This window comes from Eublepharis macularius, chromosome 2, assembly GCF_028583425.1.
Source record: "Eublepharis macularius isolate TG4126 chromosome 2, MPM_Emac_v1.0, whole genome shotgun sequence".
Classification (NCBI taxonomy): Eukaryota; Metazoa; Chordata; class Lepidosauria; order Squamata; family Eublepharidae; genus Eublepharis; species Eublepharis macularius.
The window spans coordinates 98,958,231-98,985,924 of record NC_072791.1 but is presented as its reverse complement, the minus strand read 5'-3'; the positions used below and the strand labels follow the sequence as shown (position 1 = coordinate 98,985,924).

General features: G+C 39.6%; 1 protein-coding gene across 1 annotated transcript in view; it reads right to left on the bottom strand.

The window, feature by feature from the left end:
- Positions 1-27,694, bottom strand: part of NAV2 (neuron navigator 2) — a 377,156-nt gene that overhangs the window by 314,271 nt on the left and 35,191 nt on the right. The window contains exon 2 of the mRNA XM_054972286.1: positions 1,664-1,781. Within this exon, the coding sequence (XP_054828261.1) occupies positions 1,664-1,781 (118 nt within the window). The remainder of the gene's footprint in view (positions 1-1,663; positions 1,782-27,694) is intronic.

Here is a 27,694-nt window from a genome sequence, read left to right as displayed (position 1 = left end):
TTGGAAATGTACTAAACAGGAAGGGATGTTTCATCATATGTGGTGGACATGTAAGAAAGCAAAGAGTTTCTGGTTGCAGATACAATAATAGATTCAGAAGATTTTGAAGATCAAAATCCAGTTGAAACCAGAGACTTTTCTGTTGGGAATGATGGATAGCCAGTTGGAAAGAACTTTTGGAACTTTGTTTCTATATTTGACCACGGCAACAAGAGTACTGTATGCACAAAAATGGAAAACGCCAACATTGCCTACAATGGAGGAATGGAGGATAAAAGTTTTGGAGTTTGCGTCAATGGCAGAACTTGCTTCACTGATTAGAGAAAAGACATTAGCTATATTTGTGGCTGAATGGAAACTGTTTATAGACTTTTTACGTGAAATAGATAATAATGATTTGATGATATCTGAATTTATAGATTAACATGAACAATAGAAAAAAAGAGGAGTTAGCCGTGTTAGTCTGTAGTAGCAAAATCAAAAAGAGTCCAGTAGCACCTTTAAGACTAACCAATTTTATTTTATTGTAGCATAAGCTTTCGAGAATCAAGTTCTCTTCATCAGATGCCTGATCCGAACAGTTCGGATCAGGCATCTGATGAAGAGAACTTGATTCTCGAAAGCTTATGCTACAATAAAATAAAATTGGTTAGTCTTAAAGGTGCTACTGGACTCTTTTTGATTTAGAAAAAAAGAGGGCTCTCATGTTTAACATAGTATAAGTGAGACTTTGAAAACAATATGTATTTGTTGCGGAGAAAATCAGAACTCAATTTGTAGTTTAGTTTTAGTCTTTTCCTTCCCCTATCTTTTTAAACTGTTTTTTCCTTTATTACTATTAGTTATTTGTCTAGTTTGTTATTGTATATTTCTATGTATTGTTAGTGTGTCATTAGAATGTTGTGTTTTTTATCTTTTAGGCTTATTGTTTATTGTTTATACCTTTTATGTTTACTGTTTACCGTTTAAATAAAGAAAATACATGAGTATTGTCTACTTAGACTGGCAGCGGCTCCCCAGGGTCTCAGGCAGAGATCTTTCACACCATCTGCTACCAGATAATTTTAACTGGAGATGACAGGAATGGAACCTGGGACCTTTTATCTGTCATGATGATCCATTCACACATGCAAGTGTGAACCAGCTTCTTTGGGACTGTGATTTTTTCAAACTACGTAACATTTCAAAAGCAGTGCTAGTATTTAAACACAGATCTCCACCACAGACACCGACTCCTATTGCTGCTTTACCAGTTCAACGATTCACTAAAATTCTATCCATTGAACCATTTTCCTTTATCTTTTATTTGCCAAAATGATTTCCCAAAACAGACTTAGTTTTGCTAACTTCCAAATTACTGCAAAGCCAATAAAAAACAAATTGAGAAAACACAATAAAAGTAACGGAGAAGTCATTTTTTACTAACAGAAAGTTTGATATCAGATTCTTATTGCTTTTAGCTCTTCTGAGTGATATTAATATTATCAGGAACAAACATTTTCCAAAACTGCTTCCCACGAGGACTTGTCAAATTAATCCTTACAGTCCATGTGCCAAAATCACCACTGCTCCATATGTCTGGTATATATTTATTTTTAATATTAAAACATAATCTTGACTAAGCCATTAGGACTGTGGTAGAATAAAAAGCAAACATTCTTACCGACAACCTGGATGATTTCAGCAAGTAAAACTCCATCAGTCACATCTTGCTGTAGGTCCTTTATCAAACGTTTATGGCCAGATTTTGCTAGGTAGTGATTGGCCCAATCTGTATAAATCTGTAAATGAAACCAGAAATAAACTTAATATGTAGTTTCTTGTTCTACTTTGCTTTTAAATTGCAATTTTCTCACTGAAACTTGTTAAAATGACCACTGAAGTTTACAATCCCTGGAACAGACTGCCCCTCTTTTTTGTTTAATACAAAGTTAGCAACATTAAAATGCAAGGCATTGTGCTGATGAAGTATTCAGCTTATTATACCAGGGCTTTTTTGTATAGAGCAAATTTGACATCAGAGCTAGAGAAAACTAAAGAAAGCTTCTAAACATGCTACAGCCTGAATGGGCCATCAGACATGGAACTAAACAGTCTGCAACAGAGACTGGGCTGAATTTCTCTATTTATACTGAAGAATTCAACATTTCCCCTTCATTCCGGTAACCCCTTAAAGGACATCTGTTTTCAAGCAAAAAAAATTTTTTTTTAATATATAGCCTTCATTTTTTTACACGGCATTTTTATTGTTAGTAATTCCTCATGGGTGACATCAACTAGGTTTATCTAAACTATTAAATTTCTTTAGAATGTAGGAAGAAATTTGCATGATATTGTCATTCACTTTGAGTATCACATTTGCCTTACCACACTGCGCTAACAACTGTTCTAAAATGGATACCCAAAATTAGATTTGTGAAACATATATGCCTTTCATCTAAAAATATCTGACATCCAAATGTCTACCAAGAATTTTTTTGCTACTGAATCTAATATTCTGATTTTTAAAATCTAACATTAAGAATGCAATCTGCAACCTTTCTGTGCGTCTCATCACACACCAGCTAGAAAGTTCTCTTCATTAATAAACTCAGTCTAAAACCTAGATTTTATAATACTAATATCAAAGATATTATATTTTTCTGATACATATTAAATATATAGCTATTTAGGTTCCGTGATTATGAAAATATTAAAGTAATAGATGCTGTCTGAATAATTTTTGTAAAATAATGTTCATACATTTTTGTTCTGGCTCCTCTTTAAGAGTGTTTTCAAGAGAGTCTATGTTTGTTTTGTATAAAATGGATACTGATTCTTCCAGTTTTATTAAATGATACACAAATGTTTAATAGAACCAACTTTTTTGCTAAACAGAGCCTGTTCTTCTCAACTGATTCTTCATTAATTTTTACATGAAATTATATTTTATAATCTGGGCAAAATAAATCCTTTTGAATGAAATCAGGGCAGGCGCAGAAAAAGAGCAAAATACAAAAGATAATTGAAAGTTAACAGACTTTGAGTTCTAATCACTAAGACAATGAATATGAAGATGTCTTATTAGGCTTGCCTCTCCTGAGAGAGAACCAGATCTCTGCTTCGTTGGTTCAGCTGTACGGTTTCCAACACTGGACTGGGAAAGATTTGGGGATGGAGCATTGGGAGGTGAGAGCTTCATGAGGAGAAAGAGCTCAACAGAGATGCAATGCCATAGAGTCTACTCTCTGAAGCTGCCATTTTCTCCAGAGGACTAATTTCTGTACTCTGGAGATCAGCTGCAATTTTGGGAGAACCCCAGGGCCTACCTGGAGCTTGGCAACCCTATTCATCTGCAATCATGAGATTTAACAGTTGAATAACTACCATCTGGTCTCAAAAGGAGCTTTGACTCAAAAGCTCACACCTTGGAAATCTAGTTTGTCTCTAAGGTATTACCCAAATCTTGCTCTTCTACTACAGACTATCCATGTGAAACTATATTCTTGAGCAAGTTGATTGAAGTGGTGGCTGAGCAACTTCCTGAATGAAGCTGATTGTTTGGATCTGTTCCAATCCGGTTTCAGGCCTGGTCATGAGTCTGAAATGGCCTTGGGCACCCTGGTAGATGACCTGCACCAGGAAATGGACAGGGAGAGTGCAACCCTGGGTAACTCGCCAGGAACTCTCAGAGGCTTTTGATACCATGAGATTCCTCTAGACCATGGGTGGCGCCAGGGCTTCTGGTGTCTGCGGATGCCCCCACATGGTGTGCTGCGTGATGACATCACCACAAGATGACATCATCACACAGCAAAGCTGGGCCCATTGGCCAGCGGGTGGCTGGGACGGCACATGGAGGCTGCCCGCACTCCGCCTGCCGCCTGCTGTGCCTGACCCATGGCTGCTGCGCCTGGCCAGGGCCGTGTGGCGGTGGCAGTAGCGGCGGCGGCAGTGGCACCACGGGGCTGATTGGCTGCAGCAGCTGCGGGCCAGGCATGCCAGCTCTGTGGCATGCGCCCCCACCCCCACCCCCACCCCCCCTCCAGCACCCGTGGCTTCCACCTCACTGCCTCAATGGTGGTGCCGACCCTGCTCTAGACCACTTTTTGAGGTCAAGACAGGAAGGCAGTATTTTGCAGTGCTCTTGGTCCTACCTTGAAGGTAGGTTTCAAAGTGTGGTGCTGTGGAACTGCTTCTCTGCTATTGACCTCTTGTCTATGGGGTTCCATAAGGTTCTATCTTGTCCCCAATTCTTTTCAGCATCTATATAAAGCCACTAGGAAAGGTCAACCGGAGATTTATGTTGAGTTGTCACCAGCATGCAGATCATACTCAACTTTATCTCATGCTTCAAGCAGATCTGAGGGAGGCTGAAGAAACCATAAAAAAGCGCTTGGAGGCAGTTTTGATATGAACGAGGGTTAACAAACTGAAACATAATCCTGACAAAATGGAGGTGCTACTGGTGAGGGAAAGTTTGACCCAGCAATGTAGGATATCTCCTATTATAGATGGGGTTGCCTAAAGGAGCAGGTTCGTAACCTGAGGGTGCTGCTGGACCCAATTCTCCTGCTGAATAAACTGGTAGCAATGGTGGCCAGGGGTGCCTGGTGCTAGGCAGATCTGCCTGGTGAGTCAGCTGCTGCCCATCCTGGACAGATAAGATCTTGCTACTGTGGTGCTCTGGTAACATCTAGGTTATACTGACCCCACTTCTTTTTAACCTATATCTAAATGATCTGATGTTGTGCCTTTAATCTCCAAACTGGAGATTAAATCTCCAAACAGTTTCATACCTCCAAACTGGCATTGAAGGAATTACCATTGTTGCTCTATGTTAATTATTCCTTATACCCTGAACTAAGATTGGCCTGAAGACTATTGAGATATTTTTCAAATTATTACCTAGATGGGGACTTGCAAATAAATTACAACAAATCTAAAATCTTGGTTTTCTCCAAAAATAGCAACTCAAGTCTCTCCAAATGGACTGCAGCAAGTTTTGATACTGAGCAAGTTAAAAGGTTTTGTTATTTGGGAATTGTTTTCTCCTCAGACTTGTCTTTGCTTCCCCAGTGTACATTTTCACTGAATCAGATCTAGCCTATACACCGCCAGCGCCAGGGTTTCCAGCACCTGCGGCCACCCCCATACGTGTGTGCACACAGTGCGCATGTGCGCCCCTGGACTGCGTGATGATGTCACCACGTGATGACATCATCACACAGCAAAGCCGGGCCCATTGGGCGGTGGGTGGCTGGGGCAGTGCGCAGAGGCTGCCCGCGCTCCGCACGCCACTCTGGCCACCTGCTGTGCCTGGCCCACGGCTACTGTGCCCGGCTGGGGGCATGTGGTGGCGGCGGCAGTGGCAGTGGCAGCAGCAGCGCAGGGCTGGCCGGCTGCAGCAGCTGCAGGCCAGACACACCAGCTCCATGGCGCGTGCCTCTGCCCCCCGGCACCCCCTCTGGTGCCCCAGCACCAGTGGCACCCATCTCACCGCCTCAGTAGTAGCACCAGCCCTGAGCCTATGGTTGGAGCAATCTCTCTGTTTTTTACGAGGGAGGAAAGATATATTCCAGGTGCAATCCAGGTGTTCAATTCAAAAATAACCCCATTCTAAGGCATTGCTTTTGCATCTTGATGATTACAGAATCTTTTAATCATCCTCTTTGCTGATTTAGGCATTCCTCACTGTTTCTTAAATGCATCTCTGAGTGCTGAACTGGGCCAAAAGTCACTGGATGCTAGAGCATGGCTCAGTGCCTTTACGTTAAAAATAAAGACCATCTTCACCACAGAAATCAAAGGTCTGCTGATTTTTCTTAAACAAGATGTTTCTTATTCTGTTCGGATGATTATTGATGCCAGATTATGACAGCTAGGGCTTACAACCAAAGACATTTTTGGACTGTGTAAGGCAGAGACCCTGGGCAAATCCACATTACTCATTCTAAGTCGCATGTTCCCCGCATTCCCCACGCAATCCCGAGTGCCGGTCACATTACCTCATTAAACAGACGCATTTCATTCACATTTCTCCCGAATATGTGGTCACAGGTTTTCAACGGGAGTTTCACGGTGGCCGTGAACGGGCCAATGTGCAATTTATGCGGTTTTTTTTAAAACCACCCCCCTTCCTGTCTCTCCGGCCATTCCGAGAGTTCCTATTGGCTGATTCAACTTGCAAGTGCTCCGTAGTCTGCAAAAGACTGTTTTTGATTTCATAGCATTGGATTTATTGATTATGCTGTTTCTGAATCAAATCCGGTAGTTTGAAAAATCATTTTGGGGTGAATCCATCCTCAGAATGGACTCGCGAAACTTCCTTTTTAACTGTTTTTTATTTTTTTTATTTTATATTACTGTAATATTGAAATTACGAAATATCGAAATAATGACACTCCAAGGAAGTGAAACTTCAGTAAAATTCAGGCACTGAACTGTCCTGCATAGGAAATGCCCACGAAAGCTTCCCACATGCTTCCAAATTTCCAAAAAAGAAACGGGAGAGAGCCATCAGTGCTGTCAGTGGGGGAAAGAGAGGCATCATTATCTTCAATGATGTTTCTTTATAAGGCAAGATCGAAATAACGGAAAAGTGCTCTCAAAAAAATAAAAAAAAATGGGCGAGGGAAAAAGGTCCCGCCCAAAAAAGCGGTTTTCGAGCGGCAGTGTGACCGGAGGGACGCGCGAGAAAGACGGATTGGAAGCAGGAATGTGAACGAAGAGGAGGCAAACGGAAGATATCCGATAAACATGTGGGTAATGGGTGAATGTGGATTTGACCCCTATCTACTGTTAAGCATCATCTTATCAACTTTTTTTTCAAAAGCATTTTTATTGAAATGGCTTTACAAAATTTGGTTATCACATTACAGAACATGACATAAGAGTTGGAAATACAATGCCTTGTGTACAAAGAAGGCAGAAGACACAGAATACGTGCAGGGGGCAGCAAATTTGATAGTTAGACAGCAACATAAGATCCTTCTTTCTGCCTTTCTTCTATCCTTCTTGCATGTTTCCAGATTGGTATTCTTAGGCTACTTCCTGCTTCCTTCTGGAAGTTCCTCTCTCCCAGTTTAGTAAGGCAGTTAGTATCTATTCTGTTTCTCTGCTTTCTATCAAAGTTGTAGTTCCTGAATAAACTCTTCATTCACTCCTTAATCAGCCTTAAGATCATTCCTAAAATATACTAGAGCCTACAATAAGGAAACGGGCTGGGCAAACATTTCATAAAGGTGGGTTTCTAACATCTATCTTATCAACTTTGATTACAATAGTATGGTGATACGGGCTCATAGAGGTAGTCTGTGCCTTGAAAACTTTCTGGAAGCTGCAGTTGGTACAGACTGCTGTTCCCAGAATGTTGACTAGAGTGGGACATAGCAGCCATATTTCCCCAGTCTTGTTCTATTTACACTCCTACCTTTACAGCCCTATATGGCTTAAGACTGCTTTCTCCCATATTAAACTACCCAATTCGATCCAGTCATCTTCAGAGACCTTGCTTCAAGTGCTCCGGCTATCAGAGGCTAGATGGGTAGCAACCTGAAAAAGGACCTTCTCAATCGTGGCACCAAAACTTTGGAACTGCCTCCCAAGGGAGATTTGCCTGTCTCCTGTCATTGTCTTCTGCCAGCAGGTGACAATTTTTTTGTTCTGTTGAGTGTACCCCCAGTAAACTCTTATTGATCTCCTCCCTGATTGTGTGTGTTTATATGCTATTATTGTATTAAATATACATTTAAAGTAATATTTTAATATTTTAAGTATTTTAGTATCTGTTGTTTACTACCTTGGGGATCCTATTTGATGGAAAGGCACAGGGTGATGTTGTGGGGATAATAATAACATACTTTGTAAACCACTCTGAGTGGGTATTGTCCTGAAGGGCGATATATAAATCAAATATTGTTGTTATTGTAGTTAGAAATAAATAGATAGAAAAATAAATAGATAAATAAGTAAATCTGTTACCAAATGATACACAAATAGATGAACCTACTCAAACCACAAAAGGCACAGCATAATGTTAGCGGTCAGACTTGCCCTCACAATATTAAGAAAGTTTAGGAATATAGTCTGAGCTATTCTGCATTGACACACTGGTTGCTCTGTGTATTTTCGTGTGCAATTGACCTTTAATGTTTTCAATAAAACCCCTTTTGATCAAACATCTGTTTCGCTATTTAAAAAGTTCTCTAGAAGGGACAATCTTTGTATACAGAGGTAGTTACCTGCCTGTCACTGCCTCTCCTTGCATGTTAATTCCCCCACCTTGCAAGGAGACCCTCCTATTTGGGTAAAAATCTGTCATCCTTTCCAGTGTAACCAGAAAGAGTTGTAAAGGGGTATATTTATTTATGAAGTTTCTTAGGATACAGTTCTAAGCAATTTAATTTAGGAATACATCCTATTGAGAACAATGAGACTTACTTCAAAGGAAACATACATAGCAATGGGCTACTACTAGTGCCTTAGGCTCTGACACCCAAAATTTTCCCTCACCTCTACATTTAACAGGATTTCAGTCAGTGCAAGACTTTGGGTACTGTACCGCTGTTACCTCAGATGCAACCCTAAATTTACATAATAACTATAGATGCCCATTTGGTTTATTTGTGTCTATTCACATTAACTTTGTTTATGAATATGGTCTTCTGGAGCTTAACAAAATGCCACTTTCAGTTTGAAAACAAAGAGTATCAAATTTCCCACTAAATACCTGTGATTCTTCGAAACTAACACTGTTCCTTGTGAACACAATATTTATTACTAGTATAATTCATTTTCTGGACATCTGGACTGGCATCTTCAGAGGTGATCTCTCACTGAGAGATCGCTGTCTTTCGGTGCTACACTTCTGAAGATGCCAGTCACAGCTGCTGGCGAAACATCAGGAACTACAATGCGGACTTCTGGCTTGGGATCCATGAAGGTCTAACGCAGTTCAGGGAGCTGTGCTGTCCATGCCGCTGTTTGTAGGGGCTGGAGGGGCGCAAATTGCCCATAGCCCCCTGTTCTCAGGTGGAGAACAAGCAAGTACACTCAAGACCTCGAGAGTGCGTTGATCTCAGGTGTGAGGGGGGATCTACGCAATGATCCCCCACCCACCCTTGAGGTCCCACTCAAAGACAGGCAGCCAAGATCTCTGCAGCGGCTCTGGAATCATTTTCTGACATAAGACCCTCATGCCCAAGCTTCAGCAACACAAAGAAGTACTTTGAATCAATTGGATAATTGAAGCAGTGATTACAACCCAAGAGAAACGTCTAAGAAGGTAAAGATTGCTATCTCTCAGTACGGGACAGATTACAATAAGAAATAAAGTGATAAAGAGAATTAGAAAGCTGCGAGAGACTTAATAAATGATTGAGGAAGTTCTGGCAAATAAATTGCTAAGAAGTGACTTTTTAAAGAGAAGTTAGAGCAGAAAAACGAATATTGTTTACATACCTGCGGCTTGGAGGAGATAGTGGACTGTGAGAAAGTTTCAGTATCGCGAGAGCTGCTGTGCAACGGAGAGGAACAGGAAGTGCGTCACAACCATAAAGAGATGGGCGAGAAGCAGCTTGTAACCAACGGAAGTGGAATATCGCCATTTTGAAGAAGGGCAGAGTTTTGACTTCAAGGAAAAAGGAAGTAGGACATCTTGGACAAGGGTAAGGGCGGCTGCCTCAAATAAGATCATAGATAAAAGACGCCCGGCATTTTGGATTTAGTAAACACTAACTTTTGGAAAAACAATTTAAATTCGGACTTTTAAAAATAAAAGAAAAGAACAAATTTGCGCCACGGAGATAAGGAAAAGAGCGGACTCGTGGGAGCAAAGTAAAGTTAGCCCCACGATGTCGAAAAAGGACTGGCAGACGGCGCTGGAAAATTTAGATAGAAAAGTTACAGAGGGAAATAAAGAGATGGAGAAAAAAGTCATGGAAGGAAATAAAGAGCTTAAAGATATGATGCAAGAGATGGCAAAAAATTTGAAGGAATTTAAAGAGGCATTTAAATTGGAGATGGCAGAGCTATCTAAAAATATGGACCAAGTCCAAAAAGACCTACAAGTCATACAGCAAAGAGTTAATGCAGTAGAAAACGTGGCTGATACTTTGGCGGATGTGCACAGAACAGAGATGAGAGGAGTGAAGGGAAGAATGGCCGTAGCTGAATGTAAACAAATGGAAAATCAACTCAGATTTCGTGGAATCCCGGAAATCAACCCAAGAGCATATTACAGAAATTTTGGCAGGTTACCTGGACAAAGAGGAAGTGGAAATAGCAGCTCTTCTGGATGTGGCATACAGGATTAATTAAAAATTTGTGGCTCAAAAGAACCTACCAAGAGATATGATTGTGCAATTTACAACTAGAAGCATCAGAGAGTCAATCGTGAGTAAACAATTTCAAGATCCATTAGAAGTCGATGGGAAAGCGGTGAGAATTATGAAAGAGCTGCCCAGATCGGTGTTGCTGGACAGGAAAAAGTACAGAGAGCTGGTCCAGATGTTAAAAGACTTGAAAATTAGATATAGATGGGAAATACCTGAAGGGCTGGCTTTTGAATTTGGTGGAACTAGGAGGAATATCAGATCTGGTCAGGAGATGGAAACGTTTATTAAAGACAATGAAAAAGACTTACCAAAGAGTGCTAAAATTTGATCATGGAGTGTAAAATTATATCTTGGAATGTAAATGGACTAAATTCACCTTCTAAACGCAAGATTATATTCCACTGGCTTTTAAAACAAAAATGTAATATAGTGTGTTTGCAAGAGACACATATTAAAAAGCAGGATGTAAAATATTTAAAACTTGCAAAACTTGGAAACGAATTTGCAGCGGCTTCCAAAAAGAAGAAGAGGGGAGTTATATTGTACATAAAGGAAGAGCTGCAGCCTAAATTAGTTTTATGTGATACAGAAGCCAGGTTTATAGCAGTGGAAATAATTTGGAATTCAAAGAAGACCTTGGTGATTGGAATTTATGCGCCTAACGGTGCAAAAGAAAAATTTTTCAAGGATTTACAGAAACAGTTAGACGAACTGACCTATGATCAAATAATTCTGGCAGGTGACTTCAATGGAGTTACAAACTTGGAAGAAGACAAGAAATCTAAACGTGCATATAAAAAAAGAGGACTTTTGCCAAAATCTTTTTTTGCGATTAAAGAACAAGAAAGTCTGGAGGATGTATGGAGGAGACAAAACCCCAAAAATTGCCAATATACATTTTATTCAGTAAGACACTTTGCATTATCAAGAATTGACATGATCTGGGCCTCCAAGGAGCTGGCGTTATGGACTAAGGATGTGGAGATAATGCCCAAGGTAGGCTCAGATCACAATCCAGTTATGTGGAAATTTGGGGAAAATACTAAAAGAAGAGGATGGAGGTTAAATGAGGATTTGCTGCAGATAGAAGATAATATGGCGTTGCTACGAAGAGAGACCAAGTTCTTTATACAATATAACATGAATAAGGACGTGCCAACTCACAAGGTATGGGACACATACAAAGCTGTGACAAGAGGAATATTAATGGACTTAAATGCAAGAGACAGAAGGAGAAAGGAAGAAAAGAGACATGAAATTATGGAAAAAATTAAAGCCAAAGAGATACAACTTAAGAAAAGACCAGGGAAGAAGAAAATATACCAGGACATAAAAATTCTGCAAGAACAACTGACGGCAATGAATAATAAAGAATTGGAGTGGAATTTGAAAAAAATGAATCAAAAACTATTTGAGGGTGCAAATAAACCTGGGAAATATCTAGCTTGGCAATTAAAAAAGAAAAAAGAGAAGAAAACTATAATTAAAATCCGAGAAGAGGATAAAATACTGTTGGATCAACCAGCTATTAGTAAAGCTTTTTTAAAATTCTATGCAAAATTGTACCAAAAAAAGGAGGTGAACAGAGATTCAATAGCGGAATATTTGGAGAAAACGAAGCTTCCAATGATGTCAGAGGAATGGAAAGAAAAGTTAAACAGAGAAGTGACAGAGGAAGAAATAAAAGAAGCTGTACAATCAACTAAATTAGGGAAAGCACTAGGTCCGGATGGAATAACTGCAAAGTTCTATAAAATGATGGCTAATGAATTGGCACCTTTTTTAAGAGAGGTAATGAATGAAATCTTGCAAGGCCAAAGGATTCCTGACTCATGGAACGAAGCCAACATATCGTTGATTCCGAAAGTCGGACAAGATCTGACTAATGTTAAAAATTATCGGCCAATTTCATTGTTGAATAATGATTACAAGATATTTGTAAAAATTTTGGCGGAGAGGTTAAAGGGATGGCTGTTGGAATTTATTGCAGAAGAACAGGCTGGATTTTTACCTAATAGACAAATCAAGGATAACCTAAGGACAGTAATAAACGCTATTGAATACTATGACAAGCATTGTGATAGGGAAGTTGGTTTCTTCTTCGTGGACGCGGAAAAAGCATTTGACAATCTGAATTGGGACTGAATGTTTGCCACTATGGAAAAGCTGCAAATGGGAGAAAAGTTCATACAAGCAGTGAAAGAAATTTATAAAGACCAGTGTGCAGCGATTGTAGTGAATGATGATTTGACCAAAAAACTGAAAATAAGCAAAGGTACAAGACAGGGCTGCCCTTTGTCTCCATTGCTGTTTATTCTGATTTTGGAAATATTGTTGATTCAAATACGAGAGCACGATACAATTCGAGGCATAAAAATAAAGGAATTTTCCTACAAAGTCAGAGCATTTGCGGATGATGTAATGGTAATAGTAGAAGATCCAATAGACAACATGCCAAAAATAATAGATAAAATAAAGGAATTTGGAGACTGGGCTGGATTTTATGTGAATAAAAAGAAGTCGAAGATATTGTGTAAGAATATGACAAAGCAAAAACAGCAAGAACTAATGGAGATAACAGATTGTGAGGTAACCAATAAAGTGAAGTATCTAGGTATTGAGCTGACTGCGAAAAATATAGACTTATTTATAAATAATTATGAGAAACTGTGGCTACAAATAGAAAGAGATTTGATAAAATGGAATAAATTAAACTTGTCATGGTTGGGAAGAATAGCAGCAATCAAGATGAATGTGTTACCACGTGTGATGTTTTTGTTGCAAACAATCCCAATTATCCGAGACTTCAAACAATTTGATAAATGGCAAAGGAAAATCTCAGACTTTGTGTGGGCAGGCAAGAAACCCCGTGTGAAAATGAAAGTATTACAAGATTCGAAAGAAAGAGGTGGACTGCAACTGCCAAATATAAGATTATACTACGAAGCAGTATGTTTGGTATGGTTAAAAGATTGGATAATGCTAAAAGACCGTAAATTGCTGGCTTTGGAGGGACATAAAAAACTGTTTGGATGGCATGCATATCTGTGGTATGACAAAGTAAAAGCAGACTCTATGTTTTTGCATCATTATATTAGAAGAAGCCTTTTCACAATCTGGAAGAAATACAAGGACTATATGGAAGATGGTATCCCCTCATGGGTGGTACCATACGAAGTAATAGATCCGAGAGCTGTTTATAATGAACAACAATGTTTAACCTATAAAGAGATAACAATAATGGAACATAAAAGGTTAAAAATAAAAACGCAAGAAGAGTTATCTCCTCATTATGGATGGTTTCAATATAGGCAAATCAGAGATCTTTACAATTCGGACTGTTTAAAAGGAGGAATAAGATTGGAAAAATCGGAATTAGAAGAAGTGATTTTACAAGAAGGTAAAAAAGAAATCTCAAAAATTTATAAAATACTTCTAAAATGGCACACGGAAGACGAAACAGTTAAAGTCTAGATGGTGAAATGGGCAATAAATTTTCATAAAGAAATAACAATGGAAGCTTGGGAGCATTTGTGGAAAAATACACTGAAGATTTCAACTTGTACAAATATTAAAGAGAATGTATATAAAATGATGTACAGGTGGTATCTAACACCAAAGAAAATTGCGCGAGGAAATCCTAATATGTCAGACAGATGCTGGAAATGTAAAAAAGCATGAAGGATCATTATACCATATGTGGTGGACTTGTGAGGTAGCTAAGCAATACTGGGGAGATATAATTGAAGTAATTAATGAGGTTTTGCAAACCCAAATAAATAAGAACCCAGAATTGCTGCTACTGAACTTGGGAATGGAAGATGTTCCAATGCAGTACATAACATTGTTACTTTACATGACTACAGCAGCAAGACTTTTATATGCACAGAAATGGAAAGTACAAGAAATGCCAACTACAGAAGATTGGATTTACAAATTGCTGTACATGGCTGAGATGGATAAAATGACAAGAAAACTCAAAGACCTTGATCCAGGAGAATATATTGCAGATTGGGGGAAATTGAAACAATATCTAGAAAAAAAATGGGATGTGAAAGGAGGACTGTGGCAGTTTGAGAACTATTAATTTGTGATTTCTTAAATAGAAGAGAGAAGTAACTTTACCATTAATGGGAAAATTTAGCTATTAATTAACCTAAGCTAGTATTACTATTAAGAGACTTTATCAAAAATATATAGTTTAAACAGTGATGTAGAGAATGGATATATCAGTGGATTTGATAAGAGTATATATAAGAGAATTTGAATATGCTTAGAGTAAGAGATATAATACATATATGATTTAGAAGAATTTAATGGAAAATAAGTTAAGTAATAAGATAGGTTAAGGGTTGGAAAGCTGTTGGAAGTCTATAAGGAGGGGGGAGGGAAAGGGTGGCGGTTGAAATAAATTAGGTATGATGGGGAGTGTATGTAATAACTATGTACTCACCAATAAATTTTTTTAAAATAAATTTAAAAAAAGGAACTACAATGCTAAGACCATGGCCATACAGCCCGGAAAATCTACAACCGGGGTTTTTTTTCAGCGGGAACACGGTGGAACGGAGTTCGGGAACCTCTTGAAAATGGTCACATGGCTGGTAGCCCGCCCCCGATCTCCAGACAGAGAGGAGTTTAGATTGCCCTCCGTGCCGCAGAGTGGTACAGAGGGCAATCTAAACTCCCCGATGTCTGGAGATCAGGGGGCGGGGCCACCAGCCATGTGACCATTTTCTCCGAGGGCAACCCACTGAGGGCCAAGCTACAAGTGACGAATGACACTTGAATGGCAAGTGGATTGAGTGGAGCACAAGTGAACAGGGAGAAATACACTTGCCGTTCAAGTGTCATTCGTCACTTGTAGCTTCGCCCTGAGTTCCACCACCTCTTTTCCCAGAAAAAAGCCCTGTCTACAACTAACATTAAAATCTAATTTATACAGTTAAAAACATACATCGATTGTTAAAAATATAATAATCAATAATCCTGTGCTATAATATTACACAGGAAGTGTAGAAGACTGATCATTGGAACGTTTAAAGCAACTCTTAGAGAATTCAGTTAGAAGCCCCCCCACCCCGCTCCACAGAAGTAATTATATGGATGCAGGAAGACAGGATGAACACTATTTAGCAGATCATTTAATTCTGCAATAATTTCCATAATTTAATCCTCCAAGTAGCTTCAACTCATCCTCTGGTTGCATCACTTTAATATAACTCTGTGGCTCTCTAATGCTTTAGTACAAGAAAAAGCAGCAAATTACCTAACAATGGCAAAATGTTTCTACTAATGGTGAATACATGCACACACACACACACACACACACACACACATTTTACCATAGTTGGTAACATTACAAGAAACATAGGTTGTGCCTGGCAGCTTCAATTTTGTCCAGATTTGCAAGACTAGACGTTTCAGCGGTCCATCCTTGCAGATTTTTTTTAAAAAGATGTGATTTCCAATGTAGACTTCCCTTCTAGTAAACAAGTCAATACCACAGAGCAATTAATTGTTTCAAGTGGGTACACAGATCAATGGAGAAAATTAAGAAACATTTGTTAGGGCAGTTTCCATAATAATTAAAAAACCCTTTAAAAATTCAGTGAATTCATGTTCATGTATTGACATGACATAAATGAACAGAAGAGTACTTTTATTTAACCAGCATTTCAAAACAAAAATAAAAAAATGTGTAAACTCTGCAACAGTGCTCTTGAATATATGAAACTTTGTTCCTCCTGGCCCTGACCTGAGGCTAGGTGGGGTCTTAAGCAGATCTTTCTCAGCCCCAACACCTAAGACCCTTCTGGGATTAAATAGCTTTATCCAACATCAAATCCTACTTCTGCCATGAGCTCAGTAGGTGGCCTTGGGTAAGCCCAGGCCTGGCGCGTCCATGGAGGCGGTGCTGGCAGCCACCTCGAGCGCTGAACTCTGAAGGAGGCGCCATGCCAGCCCTTGATGACCACCCCCAACCCAGAAGCGGACTGCATCTCTGCTTGCCTCTCTGGCCCTTTGCCACTGCTGCTTGCCTCGGCTCAGCTTCTGCGCTCGCGCAGGGCCGGAGCACATGCATGCTTGGCGCTCGTGCACAGGGCAAGGGGCACAAGTAGGCATCTTGCCTCAGGTGCCAGAAGCCCTGGCACTAGCCCTGGGTAAGCCATTCCTCTCAATCCAACTCCCCAGCTGTTTTGTGGGGATAATAATGACACTGACTTTGTTGACCGCTCTGAGTGGGGCACAAATCAGTCTAGAAGATTGGTATATACGTGCAGTGTTATTATTGTTAACATTTCTGGTATGCCCCCAACAATATAGAAAGAGGGGTGGGTGAAAGGGTACAACCATATGCCTTCTACCAGAAGTACTCTTCAGCCAAGCTCCAATGTTAGAAATCATCTCAGCTGTTTGAAAAGGCCCTGTGGTGAGCTAAACTGCAAGCACATGCTAATTTTTGCATTAAAAATTCTCAACCTTTTTTTGACATGATTGCTACTGTCATGTCTGGTTTGGCCTACAGCTGAGCTGTGGTCTGTTCTCTCTTTCAGATAAAAATGGTAAAATAGTTGTATCTGGAGTCTGAAGAACTGCTTTCAAGTCACAACTAGTTTCTCTCTCGCCCCCCCCCCTTTCACACACACAAGTATACATATATATGAAGAGAAAGTTCTGTATGCAAAAAGATTTACACACAATGCTTTCCTGATCTAAATCTGAAATAGGGGTGTGACAGATCAATATTGTTTTTGCAAATATAATCTCAAAAGTTTTCAGTTCACTGCTGAAATACACAACATGGAGCCATCACAGCTTTGACAAATGATCTCATAAAGTCAATATAAACAGGACGCTGCCTGTAGGAGAACCTGAAGAAACAACTATATTCTAAACATCTGAAACTTAAAAACACAAGTAGTGGGAAAATACGTGAATGTGTCTATCAAAAGTAAAATCTTGTCAAAGATCTTGACTGTCAGACTCTTAAAGCTTTTCCAAGGCTCACAACAGTGAACTGGTTATGACAACTGAACTGGATTTATCCAGAATAGACAAAGAAAGGGCTTTTCTATCATGTGTACAAAAGTTCCCATGGAAATTCTGTTAAAAGCAGATTTATTCACTCCGTGTTCCATCAATCAGACAAACTCATTAATCAAAAACTGAGCTAAACTTTATTTTTGAAAAGCTTTAAAAAATGACTTGATGAATGAGCAAGAAGTCCCTTCAGGAACATTTGTCTTACTTGGTGGGGCCTGGGGAAGGAAAGGGGTCCTATCAGACAGTGGTTTCAGAAAATTTCCATCTTACTTATTCATGTATATGACAGCAGTCAATAACCCTCCAGATGAGTATTATTAATGCCTTTAAAAGCCTACTATTGCAGATTAGTGCAATTAACAAGGGTTAAGTCTATATATTCTGCTTATGTTCTAGGATTTAACTTGCTTGATTTATGGACTATGGTCATTGGACTGGAACTGAAGATTGCAGATTTTATTATATATCTATATCAATATATCTAATTCACTATGTGGTCCCATCTGTGGATACTTAAATATGGAGATTGGGGCCATGGACAAACAAGATAGATCTTTCTACAATATGAGAAAAGCTCCAGGTTTGCAGAAAAAATGGATAAAAATGGAGTGGGATTAAAACCTTCCAAAATGATAGTAGTGCCTGTAGCTTTAAGAAATGAATGCCCTCAGTGGCCATTGCTAGGTAACCATAAAGTATTGCCAGCCTTGGATACCAGCCTTGGATGGACTTACTAAGGCCAGGCCTGTCAACCACCACCAAACAACCTAATACTGCTCAATTTCCATGACTCACCCAGGCCTGGCTATTTTCTGCTATTCAACAGTGCTAGAATTTCAGACTAGGACCTGGGAGACCTCACTCTATCATAGAAGCTCACTGGGTGACCTTGGGCCAGTCACACACTCTCAGTCTAACGTACTGTTGTGAGGATGAGGAGAGGAGAATGATGTAAGTTGCATCAATAGGGAGAAAGATATGGTATAAATGAAGTAAATATAGCTGAAAACTAGGGGAAATAAAAATTAGGTAAGTTGGTGGGTGGGAAGCAGAGACGGAAACAAGGAGAGAGGATATGGGGGCTACCAGAAGCAGGATTGCCAGGTCCATCATATAAAAAGTGGGAAGGAGGAAGCAGGGGTACTTGCCTGTGCGCATCCATGCTCATGTCCTCTGGTGATTATATCATTTCCAGCACAAGCTGGACCAATTAAGTAAAAATGAGCCCCAAACAGCATTTTTGCTGTGTGTGGGGCCAATGTTTTATCGTTTCCAGGTTGCACAGAAAATGATGTAATTGACTGAGGGGGCAGGTGCCCATGCACCCACGTCCCAGGTCTGCATCCTGGCTTGCCTCCAGTTTCCCCCCTCTGGCCAGGTAAGCAGCAGTGAGGAGTGAAGGCTAGGGATGGGGCATAGTGGGGGACCTGGCAAGCCTGGCCAGGAGGAGAGAAAGAAGAAATAGTGTGGGGAGGAGGGTTATATCCTTTGGAATATCATTTCTCTTTTTGTGAAATACCATGTGTCTTAGTAATTTCTTATTACCTTGTGTGCTAATGGATTAATATATTAAATATATAATAGCTAATTCTCTTACTGAAGACTAGACTAGTTTACTAATTACAAGTTAAATAACCAAATAAAATGAATTAACTCATTGCTGACAGAGGGGAAAACTTTTTTTTATAGTAGTCTATATATTTGGTTACTTATATGCTTGCCTAGAGTAACTGTTAAGTTTTTCTATTCCTTTTTTTCTTTTTCCTTTGTTTTGATATTTGCATATATTGTCCTTATTATATCCTTTTAATTATGATTTCTAATTTATTAACCATATAGATGTTTATAGTTTCATTCATGTAGGATCCTCAACAATAGGTGAAAGTATAATTTGTATTGCATTGGACTATCTGCTTGAAATTGAGGAAGAGGTGTGAAAAAATCGTTCATACATTTTACTTATATTTTGTAGGTACTGCAGTGTATTATTATTATCCAATGTATTTCATAGAATACATAATTTGTTAAATTTATTTAATAACTTTCTGTATAAGGTTCTATAAAAATAAAATCGAAAAAGAAAAAAAGCTATTATTTTCTAGTTGGCAGTGGCTCAGCCTGTTAAACCCAATTTCAAACTGTTTTCATTATTAAGTATAACATCAATGTATTCAATGTATCTCTATGTATTCTGGTATTCAATGTATCTCTATGTATTCTGGGTATAGACCTTGCAATACTACCCCTACTGCAATGGTAGGGATTCATGCATTCAGCCTAGAGCATTTTAATTATATGGGGGGAAGGGGAAGCACAGCTCTCATTTCTCTTCTTACAACTTGGTCCAAACATTTGAAGATAACCACTGACAGGCCACTCAAGATGGACACTGCATCCTGGAACTTTTGTGTAGTTCTGGGATACTATATCATTTGGACAAAGTGGCACCCTCTGTGTTCCATCTGGCCCTGTAGGAATGTAGGTCTTTCTTGCTTGGTATTAGATTGATTCACACTGGCTGACACTGGTGTCTTATCTATATTCTAAGAAATGATGACAGAATGTCAGGAAGCAAGAGTCTTTTGATTTGCTGAAGATGACTGAGCATAAAAATCAAGTGGGAAAGAAATTTTCTATCCATGTCATCTCCCTTTCAGGCTAAGCACAATTCTGGCAGACTTAAATGCATTTAAATTTTATGGGGAAAAGTTAAGCAAGTTATTATTCTATCCATTTAACTCACTTAAATCTGGCTGGATTTAACCCAGTGTTTCTGCTTTCCCTTAAGTCAAGCCTAAACAGGAAATGTAGCAACTTGATGAAAGTGATATTAAAAATGTAAGATTTTACTTACAGGCTTCAATTTCTTTTAAACCAGAGATATTTTTTTATTAAACTGCATACCAGAGGAACTGAATAAAGACCAGAAATACTTCATAGTACACTTAGTAACAGCGGCAAGAATTTTATTAGCATATTATTGGAAACATCAAACAATACCTCCGCAAGAGGAATTAATAGCAAAGATAATGGAAAATGCGGAAATGAACAAATTAACTTCATTAATGAAAGGACAAATGGAAGAAGATTTTGCTACCCCATGGATCCCCTTCTACAATTGGATTAAAAACAAACATAAAGATCTGAACGTAATAAATATACGATGGCAGTATTGTAATTTGCAACGAATATGTGAAATGATATGATATGTAGATAAGTAGAATGCTGATGCAAGCAGACTATATGATTTTCCTTTTACCTTTTCTTCTCCCATTCCCATTCCCCTTTCCCTTATTCCTATTCTTATGTGAAAACTAATAAAATACTTATAAAAAATTTAAAAAATGTAAGATTTTACAGCATTATGCTGCATAGTACAGAAAGACAAAGACAAGAAGGGTTAGTAGACTCTAGGAGTGAGCAGCTGGATATTGCCAACCCTAAAAGTCATCCAACTTACCCTGCATGGGATCTGGCATGATAGGGAATTAAAACAATATTTTTTCCTGTGCACACCAAATTGCTTAAGCATGACATTGCCGCAAGCTAAATTTGCCAGTCTTTCCTGGTTTAGGCTGGAATCCTGGTTACACCTAACCATGCTTACCACTGTTGCTAATGGAATGGTTAACTATAGCTAGATATGGCAAGAAGAAATCACTCCTGAAGCAAGGAAAAGGGGCAAAGATCTGAAGATCTGGCTTGATCCCAAATACTTAGTCGTAGTTAAACACTTGTGTGTATTATATCTGCACTAGCCTATTACAGTGTTTTAGGGGAGATAGCTTTATCAATTAGAAAGAATTACAGATAAATAAAGTAATCCAGTGTTATAAATAATTTGAGATATTAAAAATAAAGAAGGATGACGATGATGGAGATCTGTATAAATAAAAGCAGGGCAAAGGTGCTCTAACCATCTCTATAGGATAATTTAAAACAAAACTATAATCTTCCGGAATGTAATGTCCAAGTGCCTCATTTCTCTTTAGTTCTTACTAGTTACTAACAAAGCAGACATTTGCTGCTGTGCCCTCTGAACATTTTCTTTTGAAGACATATGTATGAATCAGTCTCTCATGAGTATGACTCAAGGGGATACTACTCAGACAGCTGACCACTATCTTTTTGACAGCAAATACCACAATTAGCACTGACCAAAGAGAGTGTGTGTGTGCACGTGTATGCATTCCTTGTTGGCTTACAGAGTTAGTCAGAGCAAAAAAGCCCCACATAAAATCACAAGAAACTATTGAAATTCATGCTATACTTAAAATTATAATCAGCATGCCAAGGTAAACCTCACAGGAATATTCACATGTATTGTTCATTATAAGCAATGCACAATCCCACAGACTATAAATAGAGCTATGGTCAAAAACTTGTTTTCCTGGAAGGCTACTTTCAAAGGGAGAAATAGGGTGCCATCTTTTAAACTGGTTCCTCTAGTTGTCCTTTTTAATATCAGTTTGGTCTGCAAGAACTTACCAGGTGATGTTACTAACTTCATGCCATAAAAAGCTTCAACTGCCCATTTCTATCATTAAACCTTTATTGAAAGTAGGGTTGCTAGGTCCCCTTAGCCTCCTAGGGGGGAGGGGGAGGGGTAGAGAGAAACCCAGCACTTATCTTTTTTGTTCTCATCTCACTTCCAGGAAGTGACATCATTGCGCAGGTCCAGGAGCGCATGCACGTTTTGCACTGGGACGATTTGAGCGCGTGGGAGCACCACCCCAGGAGTGTGCCTTGGAGGCTTGTTCCCCTGCCTTCTCCCCCTACCGGCCAGGTGAGTCGTGGCGGGGGGGGGGGGGTGGAGGCTCAGAGCAGGGGATCCCCGCCCCCAACAACCCTAAACCCATTCTTTAATATATTGTCAAATCAATCTGAACTAGAAAATGAATGGCATTTAGTAATATTAGAGAACATTAGAATTTGACCATTATCCTAGAGTTGGTCTGACCTAGAATGAAGAAGATTTGGGGAGGGGGGAGAATAAGCAGAAAGAGTAACTTAGCAGATGAATTAATTATTGGGACCAACTGGCAGTGTTATTCAGTGCACAGGCTTCTAAATCAGGAGTGTTAGTATGTGAATCATAATTGTTCCTTATTTATTTTAGTCATTTTAACTTCATGCCCCACTTTCTAGCCTTCCAGAAGTTTAAATCCTAAGAATGTTTAGTAGCTAACATCACAATATACTGGTTGCATATGTTACAAGTCATACATTCAGCAACACTTTTCACCTGAATGAACCGAAATGGAATTATGTGGGTAAGAAAGCCTAGTGCACATGTGCACACATTTTTAAAAAATTAAAGGCAATTTGTAAAACAGCAAAATGAGGGAAAGGTTTACCAAGAACAAGTAGCAGGAAAAAAGGGTTCTCTCAAATCAGGACATTTGGAATACGTGCCTTCTTTAGGGTGTTCAAAATCCTGAGGGAGCTTGGAGCATTCCCAAAATTACAACTTAGCTCCAGACTTTACACTTCAGAAGGCAGGTTCCATGACATCACAACCTTGCTGGGCTCCCTTGCCTCCACAAGCTATGTCCTCCGTAGACATCACCTCCAAAACTCCAGGAATATCCCAAAACAACCCTAACCTTAGTCCAGTAGGAACAATGCAAGTAACTGAAAGACATTTTTGGCATTCTCCAGTTAGTCCTTTCTTATATTTTCTTTTTACAGTGCACCTTGCATGCTTTAAGCATGATGCTAGACCATAGGTATTAATCTTTTAACAAATGCAGAAGGTCTCAGGCAAGTTCTATATACTGCAGAAACCCACGCCAAAACAGAAGTGGATTTCCAAAACACCAAGATCACCACCCCCAGTCTTATTAACAGGAAACTATGAGCTGCTTACTGCTTCATAGAGATCACAGAAAAATTTACTTCACTCAGAAGCCTGGACCTGGAAGTTCATACTTATTTGGCATGATATTAAAATGAAGATAGAAATACTTTTTACAATACAGCTTATTCCTCTGTGTCAGGGGATGTACAGTGGCAGGCGGAATATATACTGCTATGTGAAACCTTGGTAGTTAATTTTAGTGGAGGCCATGCATGGTCTCCCATCAGATTTTGTTACATAGGGCTGTCTTGCTGTATTAGTACACCCGCCCTGTTATGGCTCATGCAAGATTCTCAGCCCCCATAGCTCTACCTCCTCCTCTTTTCCTTTCTAGTCAGTTTCTATATAACTTGCTGCCTTTTAAAACTGAAGCAGCACCTACGTGAGAGGAAGAATATTTACAATTTATATTTACTTGAGAGGAAGAATATTTACAATCCAGGAAATATTTCACAGATGTATTTTTAAAATAAAAGTCCTGCAGTTTGGTGTAGAGGTTAAGAGCAATGGAACTCTAATCTGGAAAACGAGGCTTGATCCCCCACTCCTCTGCTAGAAGCCAGCTGGGTGACCTTGGGTCAGTCACAGATCTCTCTGAGCTCTCTCAGCCCCACCCACCTCACAGGGTGACTGTTGTAGGGATAGTAATAATATACTTTGTAAACTGCTCTGAGTGAGTGTTAAGTCTTCCTGAAGGGCGGTATATAAATCGAATGTTATTATTATGTTATTAAAATCAAAACATTAGCAGCAAATATGTATAGAAGTGCCAAATTCAGTGCCTATGCTTCCCAACTTCCAGCTGGTGGCTGAAGATCTCCCAGATTTATAAACCATATCCAAACTATAGAAATCATTTCCCCTAGAGAAAATGGTTGCTTTGGAAGGTGGACTCTATGGCATTATACCCACTGAGGTATAATGCCATAGAGTCCCTCCCTAGACCCTGCCCACCCTGGGGTGCACCCCCACATTTCCAGGTATTTCCCAACCCAGGGCTGACTCCTAGTTTTCCTTATGATGGAGGGTAAGAACTAGAGATGGGCACAGACAGAAAAAAACCCCAAACATGATGTTCGTTGTTCGTTGCCATCCACAAACGGGGACTCACAAACAACCATGAACATGACCCTGTTCATGAACATGTTCGTGGTTGGCTGTTCGTGGGGGCCAGCAGGCTCTCCTCCAACCATCATCCAAGTCAAGATCCCTACCGCACCACTCCCAGATACCTTACCTGAGCAGGCAGCCAGAAAGGTACCAATAATAAATAATAGCTTGGCCCACAGCCTGGCAGCAGCCCTGGGACCTGAAGGGGTAAATCCCTATCCCACCACACACAAAGAAAATTCAAGCTCCAATGCACTCTTTCTATCAAAATGCCAACAGCAACTGTCTCTCTCCCTCTTCACTGTCTGCAAAGTCAGAGCTGGGAGCCCCCCTCCCCCCTGCTCTTTGCTCCTTTGTTGTGACTAATTTGGAGCTCCACACTTGAAGGGAAGACCTGCCTATCAAGCTAAGGGCAACAGCAGTTCAGACAGAGTTCAGACAATCCCTGCCTAAGTTGCCAAGGAAATTGATTGCAGGTGCCAGACTGTCTGACTTGACAAACAGCAACGAACGAGGCTTGCAACGACCACCTGTTCATTTAGAATGGGGCCTCACGAACAGCTTGTTCTCAAACAGCAGATTGGGCTGTTCGTGGCTTTTTTTTGGTTCGTATTGCTGTTCATACCCATCTCTAGTAAGAACTGTACCCATAGTTATTGGACATATTTACTCCAACCCCATACAAATAAAGTTTACGGTTTGGTGGATTTTCAGTGAAATCCTAAGCAGAGTTACTCCAGTCTAAATCTAGGATTTCTTTGTTTATTATAGCAAAGAGTCCAGTAGCACCTTTAAGACTGCCCAACTTGGTTAATCTTAAAGGTGCTACTGGACTCTTTAATATTTTGCTACTGCAGACTAACACAGCTAACTCCTCTGGATGTATGACTATGGACTGTTTATTATGTAAATCTTATGTTTTAAATCTCATTTTTTGAAATAAATGAGCAGATGCCCTCAGTTTACAGCTTAATTTTGGAAGCTCAAATTAATTTCTAAAACATTCCTGAATTAAAAGGCAATAATTTCAATTTGTGCAGATTGACAATGGACCCTTCTCTCCAGCCTGCCTTGGGTAGGAGATACATGTAGTACATTGGCCTACAATACAGAACATGAAAGTAGAACAATTTTAAAGAAAGCATTAAAATTTAGCACTGTTCTTTATTTTTGAAAGATTTCTAATCTATGAGCAGAGGAAACTGCTGATAAATACAAAGAGCTCCACCAATTTCAAGGCAGGATTTGTCCATTAATGCTATCTGTGCCTTGACCTCTTTACAACAGTTCACAATTAAAGACACAATCCCTCTCCAATTAAAAGCAACAGCAATTTTTAAAAATAATTTTACGGGACTTTTACTGTACCCTTATTCATTATAGTAACTGCTACTTAAACTGTGCATAACACATTTTGTAGTATTATGCAACATTAAAAAGTCTATTCAGTTGAAAGGAATAGACATCCACCTGTGACTCAATGGCAAACAATTACATTGAACATAATGTTGAAGTATAATAAAGAAAAAGCAAAACTAAGCAATTCATACTATTAAATGGCAAGATTATTTCCATAACCATGTGACATGAAACAAAAAAAGAAAAAGGGGGTTCTGTTGTCAGTAGAAATCAGACAAAATGTGCCACATTAACAGAAATCAAAATCATCGGCGAATAAAAGTTAGAGCTCATGAGATATTAAAGGCATGAATAAACAGAAAAGTCTTCAACACTTTTTTTTTAAAGTTACATCCTGGGTCCCACAGAAAATAGCGGGCAACTGGTTCCATAGCCTTTTGATGCAAAAGGAGCATATGAAGCTCCCTTATACTGAATCAGAGTCCATCAAAGTCAGTGCTGTCTACTCAGCCTGGCAGCAGCTTTCCATAGTTTCAGGTGGAGGTCCTTCACATCACCTGTTACCTGATCCTTAACTGGAGATGCTAGAAACTGAACCTGAGACCTTCTGCATACCAAGCAGACACTCTACCACTGAGCCACAGCTAGGGTTGCCAGTCCCCAGGTAAGGTCTGGAGATCTCCCAGGATTACAGACTACAGAGATAATTTCCCCTAGAGGAAGGGGCAGTTTTGGGGATGGACACTATTGCATTTCATCTCTCCTGAGCGTCCTTCCCAAACTCCACCTGCCCCAAGCTCCACTGCCAAATCTCCAGGAAGTTCCCAGGAGATTGGTAACCCTAGCCACAGCCCCCCCCCGCCAGCCACCAGAAGTGGCCACCAGCCTGATGCTAAGGAGAACAATGAGCAGGAGAATACATATAGAAGACACGGTCTCAAATATCTAAGGCTTTTCAGATAATCACCAGGACTTTGAATTGAGCTGAGAAACAAATTGGCAACCAAGACAACTCAGAAAGAACAGGTGCTCTGTGGGCTAAAACCAGAAATCATCCTGAAGCTTCTGAACACCCTTAAAGATCAGCCAAGTGTACAGTAATCCATGTGGAAGGTTATCATGACATTTCAAAGACCAAATCCTATTACGGGAAGTGGCACAGCTGGTGGATCAAGTGATCCTGATAAAATCTGCTCTTAGCTACAGCTTCTGTGTGGCCCTCCAGAAGATGTACACTCCCAGATTGTGATCATTATTTTGTGAGGAGAGGGAAGTGTGATACGACAGGTGTTTGTATCACTTCACTGGACCAAGGACTATCTGTTATAAGTAACTCCACTATGAGTAACTCTATAGACCTTCATCCAATCCATCATTGACCACTAAAATGCATTCAAGGATGCAGCTAACATTTCTGACTCAGATGTAAAGGAGAAATAAAGCTGGATCGCATCTGCATGATAGCAACTCACTCCATGCCTCCAGATGCAGCTTCGAACTCTCACTCCCATTCTCATTGCCAAGTAAGAAAAGACCCTTTCTAGTTGCTCTTCACATGACGATAGAGTAAATGCTTAAGGTAATATTGTTAGGAGCACAACAGAACTTGGGAGTGAGAGTAGGATGACAAAGGAGGGCTGTGTGTGGAGACAAAAGAGTCAAGGGAAGTGTGGGCTGTTAGAGCAGGAAACATGTTATAGGTGTCTACATGTCAATGCTGAGTCATGATGGAGTGCTTGGTGCTAAATGTTAATTTATAGTGGGTGTCTCAGAAACATGGTAGAATGGGGAAAATCAATGGGATACAGTCATTCCTGGATATAAACTCTATAGTCAGGACAGGGAGGGATATTTTGGGGAAGTGTTGAGTTGTATATCAAAGAAGGCACAGAGACAAATAAGCTAAAAATATTAGGAGAATGAACTTCTTAGCAAAAGTGGTACTAGTGATACTGGACCCCAAGTATTACTTAAAAGTGGGGGTGTACCTGATCAAACCCTT